We start from the raw sequence: 21084 nt of genomic DNA, 5'->3' as shown, positions 1-21084 counted from the left end.
ACAGCTGCGATCGCAGGTTAGGCATATGTGATCACCAGGTGCGTTGCATTTTCACCCTTCCTTCTGCTTCTGTTGTGTATGACATCTGCAATCCGTGACCCTTCCTTTATGCTCTCTCTCTATGTGGATCTGTCCAGTGCCACCTCTTCCCAGCTTCTAGTGTCGATTTTGAAGAGCTTCATGTCGCGTTTGCATACATCCGTATAACGTAAAAGTGCTTTTATTTCCTGTCATGCATATTAACCAAAGACTTCAATTCTGTCAAGTCCCTGGTTTTCCTGGCTAGCTCAGGAAACCCATTCTATGCTCTAATAGCGCTAGGGAAGAAGGAGCTTTTGTACAAATTTGTCCTAGCATATGGAATTATAAGACTTCAGTAGAAATAGATAAATGACAAGGCCGATTTATAAACATACACAGGCTTTATTCCACCATATTAGATAACGAACAGTAACACACACTTCCTAATCCGCTAAGGGAACTAACTCTCACACAACATTACATCATATATCAACACTGATAGTATGCCATGTTCTAGATCAGGGGTCTCAAACTCATTTCAGCATGTGGGCCACAGTGGTAAGTAACAACCATTCAGCGGGCCGCACCACAAAAAGAGAATGTTTTTTCATTAAATTTTACGAACACTACTGTCACTGCAGTTAAATGCTAAAATAAAGTTTTTTATAATTATTAATTACATTTAGTGTAGTTTATTACATGCACAGGCAGTTTAGTTTACTAAAATAAGTTGACGTTGTCTAAGTCACTTATTAAAAAGCAGAAACTGTAGTTTCCAAAAAACTACAACTATAATTTCTAGGCCTACTGCAGATGGCTCGTCACTCATGTTTCTGTCCACTCAGCTGAGAGCGTTTAGCAGAGACCAGACCATCGACGTTAGGCCTCGCAAGTCTTGACCGTCATGCTGTTTTGTTGATCATTATGAAACAAAATAACTGTTCGCAAACGTACGTACTCCCAAACGTCGCTAGAATTCTAGCAGCTGCGCAGAATAAGTTTGGAAACTTCTCTCTGGGAAGAAACTGGTAGAAATCTGGAACGCCAACATCAGCGTATTTTTGCTTCAGAACAGTGTCACACTGTAGGTCCAGTAGTTCCGTTTGGACTTCCTCTGGAACGTTTTTCACGTCAACTGCGAACGGAGTGGCAAAAAGGAAAAACTGTGATTCGAGAGCAGTGAATTGCTGAATGCGGTAGTCCGGAGAGAATGTCTACGTAGTCTTTCAGGCGCTGTGGTTCAACCGTAATGCTCTGTAGAAAAGTCAAATGAGCCAGGTTTCCATCTGCCAGCTGAGTGGCCAACAAAATCAGCTTGCATCTGAATGATTTGATGCGGTCAAACATCACAGTAATCAGCTGCTTTGTGTCCTGTAGTTGTGAATTGAGTTCATTGAGATGTTGCGTGATGTCAGTAAGAAAAGCAAGATCCAACAAAACATTGGGTCACTGAGCTGAGGTATGTCTCCGTCTTTCATTGCCATGAACAATGCTATTTCCAGTCTCAGTTCAAAGAATCTCTGCAGCACTTTTCCACGACTCAACCATCTGACTTCCGTATGATATAGCAACTCTCCGTATTCCATTTCTAAATCAACTAGACATGACACAAACTGTCTGTGGTTGAGACCCCGTGCACGTATGAAGTTCACCGTCATCACGACAACATCCATCACGTTCTTCATTTGTAGACTTTTGCCACAGAGTGTTTCTTGGTGCAGAATTCAGTGTTTGGCTGCAAAAGGTCCCGCCAAGCTGAGCTGATACCGTTTCTCTACCATTAATCCAAAACACCAACCTTCTCTGAACACATTGCTGGTGCCCCGTCAGTAGCCACTGAAACAAGTTTTTCCCACGTAGACCACACACCTGTCAATACAAGCTTCCAGTTCTTGAAACACGTCGCGTCCAGTCGTCGTTCCTTTCATGGCTAGTAAGTCCAATAACTCTTCAACAATGTTCAAGTTTTCGTCGACCCAACGAATGAATACGGCACAGTATGCGGTGTCTGTTACACCAGTAGACTCGTCCAGTGCAATGGAATATGCTACAAATTTTTTTGCAGCGGCAATCAGTTGCTGTTGAACATTTGTCACTGACTCTGTGATCCTGCTTGCAACTGTGTTCGCAGACAAACTTATGCCTTCGAAGAGCTTCTTTTTCTCGGGGCAGATAATTTCACACGCCAGTAGCATACACTCTTTTACAAACTGGCCTTCAGTGAATGGTCGTGATGCCATCTCGTTAACAACAAAGCTTGCCTTCACAGAATTTTCGCTTGCAGTAGGCGGACACCTCATTTACTAATTTGTGCAGTTGTAAATCATTTCACGGCTTATAAGTGGTCATTGTAAATTTTATCTAATTTTTTTGAATTCGCGGAGGTGGCCGCGGGCCACACAAAATTGTTTCGCGGACCAGAAGTGGCCCGCGTTCCACGTGTTTGAGACCCCTGTTCTAGATGATGCATGAGCCGATGTTGTATGATACGATCACGGATTTTCCCCTCAATAGAGAGAAGAGATATTCCTCTGTGATTGTCGCAGATTTGGGCAGTTTCCTTTCCGCTTGTATAGATGGACAGATGTGACATCTTTAATGTCTTATGGTATTGATTCTTGTTCACACAGAAGTAAGACCCAGCGTTTCAGGATTTTCCCCTTATCTGTCAATAGTATTGTCCCATCAGCATTTAGTAGAGGGGTTCATAGACCTTCTTTAAGGCATGGAAGAAGCTCTTCGTATCGTATTTATCAGCAAATTCCTGTATTATTTCCACTTTCTTGCGGAGCCAAATATCTTGCAAATGGCTAAACTGTTTTTATACATTTTTTACGGATGTTGTTGAATGCATGTTTAATGGAGCTAGTGTTGTTCAAACACAGATGATATAAAGGTTTTCTGGGGTTGATTTTTTGGCCCATGGCTAACAAAAGTATCATGTGGCCAGCACAATGACCAAGCGCACTTTACCACTCAACCAAGTGACTCCAGTCCTACGTATAATCTCTGAATGTTCTTTGAATTTTCAGCCTTTTTATCGAAATATCTAAAAGGCTCTCAATTTTTTTTTTGTTAAACATCATTTTAGTCATCGAGGTTATAAATTCCGTTTAAACTTTTATGTACATCAAATTATTAAATTTCAATTGTGCGAAAAACTCTAAAAAGGTAACGCGATTGTGTACCTGGACTCTTGATCCTCAGATTAAAAGTATCATTCTCTAGCAACTGAGATAACCGAGTTTAATAAATATGCGAGGACATTAAGGATAGAAAATAAAGTGCTTAAAAACAGAAGTGTAATCTTGTACTTTTTAATATGTAGGCTTAAAACAAAAACATGTAGGTTTTGGTAAATTTAACCGCTGCGGTTTCGATCATGAAGATATCTTAGTTGTCGTAGACCAAAGGTAGGTAATAACAGGCTAAATGTCCGTTTATTTTTGTGGGAGAATCAGTAGTAAGTGAGCAAGGACTTTTACAAATATATATAGAGATAATGCAATATGTGTGTACAAATGCCTCTAAGCTTCGTACACTTTGTTACTCAAAATTAAGTGTCCTTAAAAAATTTGTGTTTTTATAATTGTAAAATATGGTTAAATTTTACAAAGCTTTTATCAATTCACTCTGTCTGGTACAAATCCTGTACAAGTTATTTGTCCATCTCGATACAGCGTAATCAATTTGAGACGTGCCACAATTATTCATTGTTAATGACAACACATGAGTCAATAAAAAAATAATTTGTAGTAATTTATTACTTTGGTTTATATGCGAAGGGATATAAATATTGCAGTACTGAAATATCAGTCACTTATTGGGCGTTTTTTTCTCCTTATATAAGCTTTGTTGTTGTTTTTTGAGTATTTTCTAAGATATAGTTGTTTATATATAATAAATACTTTACTTTTTAGTCATTTGTCTTGAAGCCTCTAAATTTAGTTATTGTCCTCAGGTATCAAGCTGGCAAACATTGTCTTGAAGTGTCTCTAAATTTAGTTATTGTCCTCAGGTATCAAGCTGGCAAACATTGTCTTGCACTTTCATGGACAGTCAAGTAAATCTAACTGTGCATAATGATATGGAGATCAGCCCTACAGCTTCCAGAATGACAAGTTTAGGGAAATCACAAGGCCAGATAAAGATAAAAGATGTTGAAATGTTACGAAGCTTGCAACATGAGAACATCTTAGACTTGTATGCATTCAACCTAGGCAGTGTGCCAGAATTCTTCATTACAGAACAACTTTGTGAGAAACACGACAAAAATTTACAGGTATGCAAACAGAAACAATAGATTTATGTTCCTGTTTATTTAGGACGTGATGAGTTAGTGAGGTTTACAAACTCAGCGTTAGCCCTACGTACATTGGTTTACGTCATGGTTGTTTGGTGACCAGCGAAACCAACCCACCTTTAATGTCCTCCAACAGTCGCCAGGTGATCATTGCGTGTGTTTAGATTTGAACTTGAGATCCTCGTTTTGACGGCTGAACTCTTTTACTTAGACCACACCTCCAAAATGTGTATTGTTATGTTGATAAGGTAAGAAATAAATAAAAAGGTTGGGCTGGATATGACCCATTATTGCGAACAACAACAGTTTAAAACTGATGTTACAACTCTGCTAACCACTGTCAAGAACATAAACTCAATCTCAATATCCTAATCAGAAGGTCATCAGGGCTCGTAAAGACCTTCTTTCAGGGAACAGTACCAGGAAGAACAAGAAGGGGAAGACGACGGAAAGACAACATCAAAGAATGAACAGGTCTTTCAGTGAAGGAATTCTATTCAAGGCAGACAACAGAGAGGAATGGAAAAAGATGGTTGACATATCTTGTGTGGCGCCCTAAAGGTCCAACAGACTATGGAAAAAGGTGAAGGTGAAGTTGGTTATAAATCTGGTGTGTGTAGTCAGATGACATAAATTAACAAGGCCAGAGCTAGATAAGTGGTCAACCGTGACTTGGGGCGATGGTCAAAAGTGACGAGTGGCGGTGCGACAACGCTTGAGAAATATATATTGTAAATACTAATCAGGTTACTCACGTTTGATACCATCAAGTGATCACCCAGAAAAGACGAATGATGCTCTGTCGGTTTATAGAAGGCCTTCGGGGACCCTGTATAAAGAGCCAATGTGTCACAGTTAAGTGCGGTTCAGTGCGGAGTGAAGTCAGTCTGAAACAGCCGGGACGAGGTGGACAGGCCAGTAGAGTACAAGAGTTGATACGGCGATACTGTTGTCAATGGTGAAGCATTTGTAAAGTCATATCTACGTGTTGCCAATCGTACAGTGTTGGCTTTGATTTATAGAACATTCAAGTGTACTTTATTTTGGAGCCCTGAGTTTTCAAGTTCTTTGAGTTGGTAGTGTTGTGCGGTGCAACTTGCAGAGAGCTTGGATAGTGATACAATTAACACACGTCGTTTCAAAGCAGGATTTTTGGCACAGCCTTTTTGTTTATGTGAAAAACAATAATTATTTGTACAAAGCACAGAATTATATATTTCATACCTAGACTGGACATGGAAATCTTTAACACTATACAAACATTTCGTGAGAAACTTTTAAAAAGATGAAACAATGCCTTTTTTTTAAAGTATTGATAAGAAATAAAGTAGTCTTTTTCACATATAACATATACTTTAATGTTTACATTTAGACCTAAAAGTCCGAGTAATTGAACATAGCAAATAAGAGCACTCTAGTCTCATAATTTCTATTTTGCAATTTTTAGATACATAATTTAGAAAGATCTAGATCAGAGGTTCTCAACGTGTGGGTCGCGACCCCTTTGCGGTCGACTGACAATTTATCAGGGGTCACTTATGTCCATCGAAATTTTGGATTTTTTTGTCCATTCTAACATGTTACACTTGTCACATACTACGGTTTTTTTTTCAGTTGGAATTTACTAAATATATTGTTATTCGAGGATAGATGTTGGATTTCGAAAATTTTAATTGTCCAGCAGATATATTTCTATAAGTTTAAATTAATGTAGATTAATGCATACCGACTCCTTTCTCGGGACTTTCATCAAATATGTTAGTACAATATTGAGTCCACTATTTACTTTCATTATTCTTAACAGCAATATCAAACAAAAGCTGCAAATCCTTAAAATATGGACTAAAAAAAAGGTTGAATAAGGCATCAATAAATTTGAATTTTAATACCTAAACTTTGCTTAGAAATGAACAACGCATTGGACACCATGAACATTGGATGAACTCCAAATGGTAGCTGGGGAGGAAAGCATGGACTTCCCGTGGTTCTCTGGTAAGAAACTCTTGCTGAACGCAGTTTCTCATAGCTCCACCATGCAGTTCTAGGGACACTTCAGTTGTCTCCCCGCTGCTCTTGTACACTCTGGTCAGACATGCACCTCTGTTTCCTGTGCCTGCCCCATTTGTTCAAGCAGGACCACAAAAACAACACCAATTCAGTATGTCATTTGTAAAGAAATTAATATTTACATGCTTCCAATTTTATCTGCTCTCTATGAGGAAAATGACTTTGAACCAGGCAAACAGATAAAATGATAATTGCTTTGAAAGAATGCGCATGTTTGTGGACGACATTCCATCCTACTTTCCAAATCTACTTCACATCCTATTTGCACTTGCCAGAAATCCAATGAAAGTCAAAGTTAAAGATGTTCAAGAGACAGAGATAGTTGAACAGCGAAACATTTCTCTTTAATTACACACGTCTGGGTCAAGCGTTTGCAGTCATGTTCTGGTTTGTGTGTGTTGCACCTTCTTCTTTCATTTACAATAATATCTTTTTTTTCCCGAAACAGCCTGTTAGTGATCAAGTTTAAATACAGAAAATTGTCACACATGTGTGGAATGTTAATATAAAATACAAATGTAAATAAATGCACGTCATAAATAAATTATTTCATTGATTTGTAATTGGAGAAATGGATATTTCAAGAATATAGTAACATTTTGTACTGTGATTAAACATTAAGCGTTGGCAATGCAAATCAGATATACACATGAGGCCTCCAATTATAACTCTGTAACATCATACATATAACCAAAAATAATTAATGATGGGGGTTGCGAATAAATGAGGAATAGTAAAAGGGGGTCGCCGATCTAAAAAGGTTGAGAACTGCTGTTCTAGATAATCATTCTGTTTGAATGTAGGTAAGATGATTAAAATCAACACACGTGAATTATTTCAATCTAGGATTTTCGAAACATTATCTCAATGGAAACTATCAGGTAATGGCTTTATATCAAAGATATAGTAAATATATAGTTCTGTGATTAATAGCCCATTCCAATAAAAATCCGCAAAATGGTATTGAATTATTTTTAAACTTTGAAAACTAAAGACCATTACATTACTAAAACAGAAAATATCGATTTTTTTCTAGATTCGGGGTGACTTCCCTTACAGCTGAAATAAAGTTACGTACATAACAATCTATATATAATATATAGGTTTGTGATGTGATCAATATCAGATAAGAATTAGTTTCCGTTTTTCAGTCATGGTATAATATATATATAGGTCTGTGGTATAAAGCTAATAAACTTACTCTCTGTCAGGTCAAATTTTGTTTCTGTTATTTCTCAATTTTCCCATTCTCTGATCAAGTTGTTTTTTTTTAAAAAAAAAAACATAAATCAATAAAACATTAACCAATCAGTTAATTAAATAGTGGTAATTTAATAATTGTGTTTGATATCGTTAAATTTAATATTACAGTATTGAGATATATGGCTTTAAAAATCGGTTCTTCCCCTGAGGCTTTGCTTTTTTAAAGTATTTTTGTATATTTCGCTTGTTGTTTATTATATTTTGGATCTAATTTGTTGAGTAATTCTTGTTATGTTTCTTTTCATCATAATGTTGTAAGGGTTTTCATTTTGTTCACTAACCAATGTAACTTATCATTTTACGCAATGAAAATTGGTTTGTGTTTTACATACTTTACTTTTAATAGCCTAAAATTTGCAAAAACGAATAAATTTAACAGAAATCATATTTATTTATATTCTGAAAATGCACTTCCACGCAATCATAATGAAACAGAATAGTAATACCACATTCTTGTCAGATTTATAACATGGATTTTCAAAGAGTGAAATTCTATACAATATAATGTAAAAACGCCATCAATGGCTTGTTTCCATTTATTAGCAAATGTTATCAGTGTGCTCCTGTTATCAGTGTGCTCCTGTTATCAGTGTGCTCCTGTTATCAGTGTGCTCCTGTTATCAGTGTGCTCCTGTTATCAGTGTGCTCCTGTTATCAGTGTGCTCCTGTTATCAGTGTGCTCCTGTTATCAAAGTACTCCTGTTATCAGTGTACTCTTATTATTAATGTAGTCCTAATATCAGTGTACTCCTGTTATCAGTGTAGTCCTGTTATCAGTGTTCTCTTGTTATCAGTGTACTCCTATTATCAATGTACTCTTATTGTCAGTGAAGTCCTATTATCAGTGTAGATCTGTTATCAGTGTACTCCTATTATCAGTGTACTCCTGTTATCAGTGTACTCCTGTTATCAGTGTACTCCTGTTATCAGTGCATTCCCGTTCTGTCAGGAAGTGAGTGATCAACTGGCAGACATATGGGTGATTGAACTGACTTAAGTTTGAAAATATTGTGGCATGAAATATATATTTTTTTATAGGTAGAAAAAAAAAGCAATGTAGCTATGTTCACAAAAAATGATATAATTTTAAAAATGTTAATATTAATAACAAAATAGAAGAAGTGATAACTCTATTTTTTAATATCTTGGCTATTTTTAGTAACATTGAAAATGTATATTTGTTTCTGAAAACCAATGTCTAAATAAACATCTTGTTTGCTCATAGTTGGAGACCTTGACGCGTACATTATAAGATACACTTACACACACAAAGCTTTGCTCTGGTTCTCCAACTCACTTTGACACAAACTAAAATGTGCAAGTACATTTGTTTCTTCTCTTATAAAGTGTACGTCCACAACCGTCTCTCACAAAACAAAATAATTCTTTAGTACATCAATTTCAGTTCTAACGGATTATTTATTTCACGGAAAAGTCTGGTAGTAAAACCTCTTTCGTTGCAAGCTTTCAAGATGAGGAACTTGACAACGATTCCTGCGACGATCTCAACGAGAAGGTAAAAAGAAAGCAACAGACTATGTTACTTGCCTGGTGCGTTTGGTAAAAAGAAAGCAACAGACTATGTTACTTGCCTGGTGCGTGTTGCTCTGGTTGTAACTGCTCAAAGTAGCTCAATAAGCCGGATAGATCAAGACAAAGTTGGGTCTGCGTCCAAGCCTATTGATGTGGACCTTAAAGGCCTTTGTCTATCAGCCTCGTACCGATAAGGAACACTTTAATCTTGATAACTGAACATTGGCGTTTAACAAGATCATATGTGCGGTGCGGTACCTGCAAATTTGTCTCAGAAAAGATACTTTCAAATGTGCTGCAGAGAAGATACCTGCAAATTGCTTGTCAGAGGAGATACCTGAAACTGCGTTGCTGGCCTCCTTTAACACTACAACTACTACAAATTCTTTACTAAACATTAGCAAATACAAATTTTCTTTAAAAAAAAAATATTTATTATTTTATAATTATTAACTTTAAATATTTTTTTTCATTATTCCTGTGAAACATCTTGCTTTTAATAAGAATAGTAAAACATATTTTATTTAAAAACAAGTAAAAACATAAATACAACATACTCTATTATTAAATTCACTTTTCAGATCATGCGGTATATAGGGCAGACGATGTGAAGGGCATCTGTATGTGTGGCTCACAATTATCGAAGGTCATGTGGTCATCACAACGACCAACCGCCTTCATTTTTTTCTCCACTGTTATATGGAGCTACAAAGTTTTGCAAACAAAAAAATAGCCCTAATGAATACGAGCATACAAAAGTTCTGCTTAAATGTTCCTAGGGTTCATGCACTCAATATTACACGTCTAAACGTAACAAAAGAGATACTAGACACCGATAGCAAAGACAAACAGACACAAACACTCTTTTGTTCTCCTGGCAATCAAATGATTAAATAAGAACAATCTGATATAAACTTTGTCACATGTAAATTATGAGTGAGTCTGGTGTGAATGTACACTTTGGTTTCTTATAGTTATAATGTTGTTTTTTTTTTTTGGTGTAATGCACAAATTGTAAGATAAATTTCCATACGGACAATAAAGATTATCATTATTATCATCATTATTACCATTTGAGAAGTTACTTTGCAAAGTCTTTCTCCCTCTATTCATATCGACATCTACAATATGACATTAGGAACTTTCAAAACTTATAAGCAATTTGTCGATTATTATCTGGTTGGTTTCCTAAGAGCTCATTTTCTTCATTAAAAAAGGTTTCCAAAATGAGCTCGGGTCAATATGAACATTCCTCGACAAATCACTCAACCAAAATGAGCTCGGGTCAATATGAACATTCCTCGACAAATCACTCAACCAAAATGAGCTCGGGTCAATATGAACATTCCTCGACAAATCACTCAACCAAAATGAGCTCGGGTCAATATGAACATTCCTCGACAACCGAGCGAGGCTCGATGGTTTCAAGACTTATCCATGATAGTATCGTTTCGAGTCAAACTTCGCTACTTGTGTCGCGTAAATCCAAAAATATAGAATGCAGTGTGGTTTTTATGTATGCTCCACCATTATGATGATCTGACTCAGGATTAAGAATGAAACCATTTGACTTACTGAAAGGATTGGAATTAGCACAATGTATAGCAGTTAACCATCCATCATTCTCATAAGCTAGTTGTTTGATATTAAATGGGCAAAAATCATTTTGGCATGTAACGTATAATATAATTTTACTAGATCAAAGGACTCTTACTCGATTGATCGTTTTCACTCTACCGCCCCATCCCCTTTTGAGACAAAAAGAAAGACTTTGTTTTCAAAAATTTAGAATTCCATAAAAAAATTTCAGTAACGATTGAGATGACTTCGCCTCCTATCAACAGCGGAAAAGCAAAAGGGCACCCCCATGACACTCAGGCAGCTAAACCAGTACATCTGATTATAGAATTCTAAAATTATCTCTATCTTTGATATTGTTGTAATAAATCTAAGGCAGGCAACTCAACGTAGTTCTACAGTAAATAAATACGTGTGTTTATTCACCAGGACAAACACATAACAGCCTTCTACATTCAAAGAGTCTTGTTTCTGATTCTAAAAGTCATTTCACCAGCAACCTGAATACGGACCAACGACAGCCTTCCCCGCTTCGCTCCAGGTCCCTATTACATCTTCAGGAAGCACAAAAAGACGGCTCCTTAGTTTCCAACAATTCAGACTCTCCACAATCACGTGGTACACTGTACTTTCCTCTCTCCTAACGCCTTCTTGTTGTGATTTAATAGTGTTCTCGGTACACACCACAAGCACTGGTGCAAGGCAGGGTTACAACAATATTGTATTTTTTTATCATTATCAAGTCCCATTGTAAATAAATTTATTCCACTTTCCAACAGCATTATTACATAAATAAATATGTATCTTTTACGTACACAAACCCCATAGCGTTGATTTTCCGTTTTATTCAAGTTGTGGCTGTAAGTGTACCTGAGTTAATTTGCGATTGTGGATAACAAAAATACACACCCTAGACATCAAGGCAACACCTTCTCATATCATACAAGTGAGGATTTCAATTAGCAGTAGAATATTTTTATAGAAAATATAATAAACATGCATATATTTGACCCTGTCCCGGAACACCAAGTAAAACAAAGGACGTTTGGGCGACAAGACCTTCATTAGCTAAAAAAAAAGACCAGCAATTAACACAAAATAGACTTAAGTTAACTGTATGTCCGACGTTGTTCTTTATCAAGTCAATATAGAAATGAGTTACGCTGCTCCGGCAGGGAGCAAATATGCATGTTTATTGTATTTTCTATACAGTCGTTCACCCCTGCTGCAGAAATTTTTTTCAATAATTTATCAACATACTTTTTTTTTACATTTTCAGCACTTTCTGGTAAACAAAAGTTTGACTAAAAAATTGTGCTTAAATTCCACGCTGTTAAAATATTTATTTCAAGCAGCTGCAGCAATTGAGTACTGTCACATGAAAGACATTATTCTGAGAGACATTACAGCCAAAAGTTTCATAGTGGCAGCTAATAACTCTGTAAAACTATTCAAATTCAAATTGGCCAGAAAACTTGGAGCACAATCTGAAATAGTCGACAGTACGTAACAAGTTGTCTGTTTTCTATTTGCATCGTCAACTTTTCTTTTTTCCTCACTGCGTTTCTTTCTTTTCTTTTCTCTCTCTCTCTCCCTCTCTCCCTCTCTCTTCCTCCCTCTTTCTCCCTCTCTCTCTCTCTCTCTGTCCATCTCCCTCTCTCTCTCTCTCCCTCTCTTTCTCCCACTCTCTCTCTACTATTAAAATTGAATCGGTTGCCTGAATCAGCCTGGAGAACGACTGACTTAGCACAGTTTAAGTCTCCAAATAAGGTGAACTACTAGATTATCACATGAATGTGCGTAGGGCGTAACTATCTTCTCTTTTGAAGAAAACTCCGTAACTAATACGATAAGATTAGATTGTATCTCTCTCCTTTCTCGATAGTTATCTCTTTCTCTACCATTAGAGTAAGGTGGACTCAGAGGCGCCCAAAGTAAAAATCCCAATCTTCATTACAATGCCAGAGCAAAAATAAAATAAAGGTAAAGAAAATGTGAGAGTAGATTTTGTAAGAGCAATGGAAATCTTTTTCACAAAATATTTTTTTTAAGTCAGAACTTCGTGGAATCTGGACCCAGCCAGGAACCAGTCTGGATGCTGAATCGCTGAACTCAAAAAAATGGCTCTAGTATTTTCTTTAAAATTTACATTTGATATATATATATATATATATATATATATATATATATATATATATATATATATATATATATATATATATATATATGAGAAAAGAATTATTAACTCGGTGGCCAAAAAGGGAAAACTCTAGTTTGATCTTATAATTTTCCAAAGTAAAAAAAAAAACAATGTAAATTTGGCTCGAGAACTATTTCTAGATTTAGATGCAACATTGGTTTGGAAAGGACTATCGCGTTCTTGAACAAAAAAAAAAACTATTGCTTTCAGAAATGTCCAAATGTTTTGCTTTTTGATTCAAGAGTTGAATAAATTAAAGTTCACGAAAATCTTTGCGCATCTTCTTCTCGATTGGAAGGCCTTTCATTGGGATATTATTAAGTGTAGTAGATGTATACATTCACTTAACTGGATTCTTTCTCAGGGGTGGAGGGGGAATGGGGCGGGGTACAAAATGTTCCATTCTTTTTATTCTAACATTCATTTCTTATAAAGAGGAAAGCAATTTTTAAAAAAAGCATGGCATAGTCAGTACCGATAACTGAGTTGCTTATTAACTTAAAAATTGCTTTAAGTTCAATAATAAATTATTAAAGCTTTGCTTATATTTTACGTAAACTTATGGATTACATATAGAAATCTATATCTAGTATTACATGTCCATGTAATTTAAGTACCAATAAATAATAAGACAATCGTATATCACACGCTAGCCTAACGGTTAGCATGCTGCAGACGAGGCACTGACGGTGTCAAATTCACTAGTTCGATACCCAGTTTGAGCTAAACATTTGTTTTTAATTAAATTATTATTTTTAATATATTTTATTTTAAGTTGTTTAATGGAGATATTTCTTTAAAAAAATGTTTTTCTTGTTAATTTTATTTATTATTATCATTATCATTAGCACTAAAAGTATTAAAAGTAATATTATTATCTAATGAAATTCCATATTGTTTGGTTTTGCAGAAGACAGTTCCTTAAAGATACCAACAAGATGGAGTGCCCCGGAGTCTTTGTGGAGATTTAAGTGGTCCAAGTTTTCCGATGTTTGGATGTACGGTCATCTTTGCTATGAAGTCCTCACTCACGGGGCCTTACCTTACAGTCACCTGTGTATTACAGACGAAGAGTTTATGTGGAAAGTTAGTTTAAAATGTTAATGTTTTAATTTTTTTTAGCCGTATTTGTTAAATATTTTTTTTTATTTTATTCCCACATGGAGATTAATAGTGAAAATTTACCCGCCTATAAACGACTACACTACTCTAGTTACTTTTACGGAGAAATCTAACTTTTCTGTCAAGTACCTCGAAAACCACTGCAGCTTCTTCTTCGTTCTCATTGTTATGTTGGAGCGTTCAGATGACTAGACTAATACATGAGATGAACTGCGCAGTGGTTTCCAAATCAGGGAGCTCTCCATATAGTTTTCTTTCTATTGGGGGTGTTTTGGGGCCAGTGTCTTATAAGGGCCTCTTGATAAAGAGAGCAGTTTTGGAGGACGTGGTCGGCATTCTCTGGTGACACTCCACATGAGCAGATTTCACTGGTTCTTGGAAAGTTGGCCAGTAGTTATTTTACTTTCTTGTCCCTGCTCCTGGCTCCACAGGCAGAGATAGAAGAACCACCAGCTCGCTTGTGTGGGCTCCTTCGAGGCGGAGAGCCCGGCCCCCTACCTGCGCGGCGGGATTCCACAGGCAGGACGCCACATCTATTAGAATCATTACTGAACTCCAACATAGATGAGGTTGCGTGTCTATGTGTTATGCGCCAGGAGGCCCATTGACTCCGACTTCAGCCTGCTTTTCTTTCTGGGTGTGCTCCCATAGCCTTTGATCATTCAAGATCATCTGCAAGGCAGCAGGTGTTTATTTTCGGAGTTTTCTTTCCTAGATGAACTGCTATCCCTAGCTAACGAGTTTCATCTACCCGGGTTGAGTTAGAGCGCCCTATACTCACTTTTTGCAATCATTTCCCTGGATTTCTGAGATGTTTTTAGTAAATATTCTAACCACTGGAATACTTCACCTCATCCTCCATGACTGCAAACCTGTTGGTCCGCGGCTGTTTATTTGCTATTCACAGCTAACCCTTATATCTAAGGTCCTTTCCCTATCCGCCACCTGGGGACGTGCTTGATAGAAAGTGGTAGCTTCCCCAGACACATGTATAGACACACCCGTGTACAAACACACGTATTTACAGAAAGACGCGTATGTTCAGACACATGTATAGACACACCCGTGTACAAACACACTTATTTACAGAAAGACGCGTATGTTCAGACACATGTATAGACACACCCGTGTACAAACACACTTATTTACAGAAAGACGCGTATGTTCAGACACATGTATGTACAAATTGCATCATCTATAGACACACATATGTTCAGACGCACTAATGCATAAGTACATAGGTTCCAGACACTATGACATATTGATATATATTTATCCAGATACGATGTGGTACATGCAACATAAACCAAGAAGACTGCATTTCTGATGAAGAATATCAGGTTATTCAAAAGTGTGCTCAGTACTGCGATAAAAATAGGCCCAACATGTCAAAAATGAAACATTTCCTGATGCTATTGGAAAGTAAGTAATCTTGGATTTTTTTTTATTTCTTTTAGGTTTGCTTTTTATTGGACAAGCAGTACACAACGGTTACGCTCGTTGATTTATTCCCAGGCTTTATATTGTTTTTATGACCGGATTTTTTTAGGGGGGGGGGGATTTCAATAAAGGGCCCAAAGTTTCTCTCTCTTCACTCTCTGGAACCCCCATTTTGTTTTCTATTGACTTTCGCATCGTAATTTCTCCGACATAGACTTATGACTTGATTTGTAAAGACCCGCTTCATAATGCGCCCCCAACACATCCACACACTCATATTTTTGACCGGCCAAAAACAAAAAAAATAGTCCTTTGTATGACTTTTCTTCGGCTTCTCAATTCAATCTATATTATACTTCAAACGTGACACCCCCTCCCTTTTTTGGGGGGGAGGTGGGGAGGTTGTTTGTTGATTTTTTTTTCATTTCCCAAAGACCCCAATTAAATGCCACATTCTGATCTGACATCCGAGATGAACCGCGCAGTGGTTTGAAGATCAGGCAGCTCTCCATATAGTTTGTTTTCTCTGCAGTATAAGAGTTTCGAGGCTATAGTCTTGTTAGAGCCTCTCGATTGTGTACGCAGCTTTGATGCACATGCTCAGTATTCTCTGATGATGCCCACAAATGCGGATTTCGCAAGTCCGGACTTTAATCTTCTCATTCTTTTGATTCCGGATCTGAGTCGAAAATGTACGCGTTGTTCATGTCGATATGGCTTGTAATAGGCGTCCTTTTTCTTGTCATTGGGATGTGAGCTGGTCATGTCGATATGGCTTGTAATAGGCGTCCTTTTTCTTGTCATTGGGATGTGAGCTGGTCATGTCGATATGGCTTGTAATAGGCGTCCTTTTTCTTGTCATTGGGATGTGAGCTGGTCATGTCGATATGGCTTGTAATAGGCGTCCTTTTTCTTGTCATTGGGATGTGAGCTGGTCATGTCGATATGGCTTGTAATAGGCGTCCTTTTTCTTGTCATTGGGATGTGAGCTGGTCATGTCGATATGGCTTGTAATAGGCGTCCTTTTTCTTGTCATTGGGATGTGAGCTGGTCATGTCGATATGGCTTGTAATAGGCGTCCTTTTTCTTGTCATTGGGATGTGAGCTGGTCATGTCGATATGGCTTGTAATAGGCGTCCTTTTTCTTGTCATTGGGATGTGAGCTGGTCATGTCGATATGGCTTGTAATAGGCGTCCTTTTTCTTGTCATTGGGATGTGAGCTCGTCCAATTCTCATTTAGTCTACACTCGATTATTTTCACCATTTCTTCTGGGTGTGAGAGTTATTTTCACTTGTTTTTTCATTCTTCCATCTTTGGTCAGTATGTCTACTTTTTCATCGGGAAGCGTGGTTGAGGCTTAAACTTGGCTTGGCTTGGCTACCTAGAAGGGGGCTCGAGGTTCGACACCCGACTCCGGCAGAGTTGTGTGTACTGAGAGCATAACGGCAGCACGGAAAACCTTCTGTCAGATACCCCCTCCCACCCACTGGTCAACAAATGAGATTGGACCATAGAGTTCTGAGTGTGCTATAAGCGTAAAAGTAGTGCTAGATACAAGCTATTTTTATTAAAACAATTTGATTGTTAGGTGTACATGGGTAGACTATTAATTAATATGGTAGCCACTAGTTCAAGTGCTCGCCTTTCTATGGCTGTCAGAGAGGTTGCCAGTTGCGTTTGATATTTCTTGTCTTATTATTATTATCTTTATGTCTATTACAAGGGTGGATCCGGTTTTTAAAGTGGGGAGGACCGATTTTTTGTTATATACAATTTTATTTTCCCCCCCACACATAATCGGGCAACTAGGAAGTAATGAAATCTTTATTGTATATTTACTGATGAAGAAATTGTATATTACAAAAGGAGAAGGTGGTCGAAAGTAAAAAAAAAAATAGCGAAGCTTCCCTCCCCCCCCCCCTCTCCCCAGATCCGCCAGTGTTCTTTTAAAAGTTTTAGACATGTAAGTATTTGTCATTTAAAAATCGTAGGTTAAGTTAGTTCGGATTTAGAACTGAGTGGTTTTACCAAAACTATTGGTGATTCTGTTTTTATCATATTGCCATCTTTTTTTGTTTAGGGAACACACAGAGTATGCGAGGAAGTTACCCATCACTCAAAGCCGCCAACTACAAGCCTTCCAAGCATTTCTCAAAAGTATGGTTTCTGTTATAACTATTTTCCCCTTCCTATTCAATATGTTGTGAATTTTTTAATTTAGTTTTATTAATTTATTCAATTAAAAAGTAATATTTTTGTTTATTTTCGATGAATTCTAGTTGGGCAAAGTAAAACTTTTGCATAATGGATGGATATTTTTTTAAGAGTGAATGCACTAGCAGATTTAGGCGTGCCAATTTTGAGGGGGCCGTGGGTCCAATTTTTATGCAGAAATCTTAGTTTGTAAACAAAATTAGTTGAATATCTATATAATATAATTTTTGGTAATTCTGAATGATCTCACGGGTCAGCCATCTTTGTTATTGTTTTGACAGTTATCTTAAATATTGGGTTTTCTCTCAGATTTGGTTTTTTTTTTTTTAACTGTGCTTAAATCCTCCTCATAAACAGAGCCTGTAATTTTCAGGCCTATTTGTATGTATCTTCACTGAATGATCTGAATCTATCGTAAATAGGTGGTTGGGCGACTCAATAAAAGAATTTTATATATATATATATATATATATATATATATATAGATAGATAGATAGATAGATAATATAACTTATATTAGTTTTTTTATATAAATTTGTATAATGTCTTCACAAAATACAAAAAAAAAGGTATTGATCTGATCAGTTGGGGGGGGGGGGCATTACATCTATCGCCCCTCCCATTGTTCCATCTGGGACCATCCTTATTTATTTTATATTTACTAATTATTTAATTTGAGATTAGAGTATGGTGAGAATTAATATACAAATGGATTCAAACATCAATACGTGTCTTATTTTAGAACTATGATTTCTGAATAAAAATTGGAACGCTTCTCCCTTCACTCAAAGGGTTTGGGTGGGAAGGGCAGTAGATGCAATTTCTCCTCCCCACCTCTCTGAATCGGCCAACATACCATAGGATAGCGAAATAATATAAAAAATAGGTAATTCAGTCATCTTTGTTGTTGTTTATTGTTTATGTTCCAAAGAAATACCAAGACAGTGTCTTAAAAAATACCAAGGATTAACATTTCTTCCGTGTTTTCAAAGCAATGCTATTTTCTTTTAATTTTGACTTGGTGTCAATACAGCATGGGCGTAGCCAGGGGGGGGGGGGTTTGGGGTTCAAACCCCCCCCGAAATGAAATCCCCCCTCGGGGGGGGGGGGAGACGGACTTTAGTGACTGATTTTGTGCTTTGATTTTCTTTATTTTAGGTAAGATTTTAATAGAAAACCATCACTTGCCCCAGCGCAGCCAAAGGGGTTTTGAGTTTAAAACCTCTACCATGGGGTTTTGAGTTTGAAACCCCCTACCAGGGGTGAGGGAGGACGGACTTTAGTGACTTGTTTTTTGCTTTGATTTTGTTAATTTTAGGTGAGATTTTAATACTAAACCTTCACTTACCCCAGCACAGCTAAAGGGGTTTTGAGTTTAAAACCACTACCAGGGGGTTTAGAGTTTAAAACCCCTACCAGGGGGTTTTGAGTTTAAAACCCCTAACAGGGGATTTTGAGTTTAAAACCCCCTACCAAGGGTTTTGAGTTTGAAACCCCCCTACCAGGGGTTTTTGCAGTTAAATCTCCCTCTTCTATAAAACAAACACTCAAAAAATGCAAACGATAATCCCCAAATTCCAAGTGCACAGTTAAGGAAGATTTTGATTTTAAAACCCCCTCCAAAATTTACGATAGACCCCCTCTTCAATATGAAAAAAAAAGCAAATTATGCACTCAAAATGTTATGAGCGTAGCTAAATAGGTTTTGACTCAGTTTTAAGTTTAAACTCCCCTCCAGTGGAGTTTGAAGCTAAAAAATACATCTTCAATAAAAAAAAAAGCAAATTACACGCTCTAAAATCTAAGAGCGTAGCCATATGGGTTTTGAGTTTAAACCCCCCGCCAGCGGGGTTTGAAGTTAAAAAATACATCATCAATGTAAAAAAAAGCAAATTACGCACTCAATGCTATGAGCGTTGCCAAAAGGGGTTTTGAGTTCATATCCCCCTTCAGAAGGGTTTGCTAAAAAATACCTCTTCAATATAAAAAAAAGCAAATTACACACTAAAATTATTTGAGCGTAACCAAGCGAATTGGGGGTTTTGAGTTTAAACTCCTTTCCTCCAGATGGTTTTGAGTTTAAAATCCCTCTACAGAGCGTTTTGAGGTGGAAAACCTCTATCTTCAATATTACTCTAAAGCAAACTACAGTTACCAAATTCTATGATCGTAGCTAAATTGGGGTTTTGAATTTTAAAAACTATAACAAAGTCCTGAGATTTTTAGTTTAAAACCTCTAACAGATGATTATGACGATAGGATATAAACTTCACACATAAAATCAAAAGCTAACTACAGTCACCCAATTCCAAGAGCGTATCCAAGAGAGGTTACATTTCTACCAGTGGCGGGGCTCCATTAATAAAGTGCAGAGAATAGTCATCTGCCGAAATTGAAAAACACTAAATGTGGCTCAACAAAGATGGATAAGACAGATTTTAGGAGTTAGTTATTGAGATCGGGTCTAAATCAAGGAAATCATATGCCGAACTGGGAGTCGACCCCTTAGTAAAATTGTGACAGAGCGTCGAATGAGGTTTGCGGGACATGTTCTCCGACAAAATAAATTACGCATAATAAGAGTTGCGATGACATCCTAGTACAACTTGGCGCCACACATTCATGGAGGTCCTCGGAGCAGGTGGGAGGAGGCTTCAGAAATTACCAGTGACAGATTTTTGTGGAAACAGCTTGGCGGCAGGGTCTTAGTCAGTAAAAATAGCACATACATTTTTGAAATAAGACTTTTTAATAGCAGGAAAATGCACTGTAGATACCTCAGAATATGCATTTTGTTGACATTCTATGCCAGAAATAGTGCTTGGCGGCGGGGCTCCGCCCCGCTCTAGGGTGAGCTCCTAGAGCTCCCCCCAGAGCCCCTTGCTGGCAATGGCGGGGAGTCAACAATTTTTTCACTAACTCCAGGAAGAACCTATTCTAGGGCACAATAAACGTGTTCCAAAAGAATGAAGGGTCAGAATGTAATAAAGATTATGAACACACACATACATATATACAAATATTTTTTTTCGCGAGGGGGGGGGGCGGGGGGGGGGGAGAAAAAAATCCCCCCAAACCCCCCCGAAAAAAAATCCTGGCTACGCCCATGCAATACAGTATACGTTTCTTGTCTATAATTAGAGCAATTACCAACCTAATGTGTAGGCTACACCCCTCCAGGCCCTCCCTCAACTTAAATTTTTTTGTTGTAACACTAAGAGTGACTACGCGTGGAAAGTCGGTAAATCATCTAGCTAGTGAGCCTAGTGACACTGACAGTATCTAGATTTAGATCTAAGATAGATCTAGAGAAGATAATTCGCATCTAACCTAAAAAACTC

At 37.2% G+C, this 21084-nt stretch overlaps 1 protein-coding gene across 3 annotated transcripts in view; it reads left to right on the top strand.

Moving 5' to 3' along the window:
* LOC106079376 (uncharacterized) overlaps positions 1–21084 on the top strand; it is a 65537-nt gene that overhangs the window by 25973 nt on the left and 18480 nt on the right. For all 3 annotated transcript variants that reach the window (XM_056015534.1, XM_056015532.1, XM_056015533.1), the window contains exons 13-17: positions 4040–4303; positions 12045–12267; positions 13876–14051; positions 15368–15509; positions 17610–17686. In XM_056015534.1, the coding sequence (XP_055871509.1) occupies positions 4040–4303; positions 12045–12267; positions 13876–14051; positions 15368–15509; positions 17610–17686 (882 nt within the window). The remainder of the gene's footprint in view (positions 1–4039; positions 4304–12044; positions 12268–13875; positions 14052–15367; positions 15510–17609; positions 17687–21084) is intronic.

The sequence above is a fragment of the Biomphalaria glabrata genome, chromosome 17 (assembly GCF_947242115.1).
Source record: "Biomphalaria glabrata chromosome 17, xgBioGlab47.1, whole genome shotgun sequence".
In the NCBI taxonomy this organism is placed as follows: domain Eukaryota; kingdom Metazoa; phylum Mollusca; class Gastropoda; family Planorbidae; genus Biomphalaria; species Biomphalaria glabrata.
The sequence above is the reverse complement of the archived record's forward strand: the minus strand, read 5'-3'. Positions and strand labels throughout refer to the sequence as shown.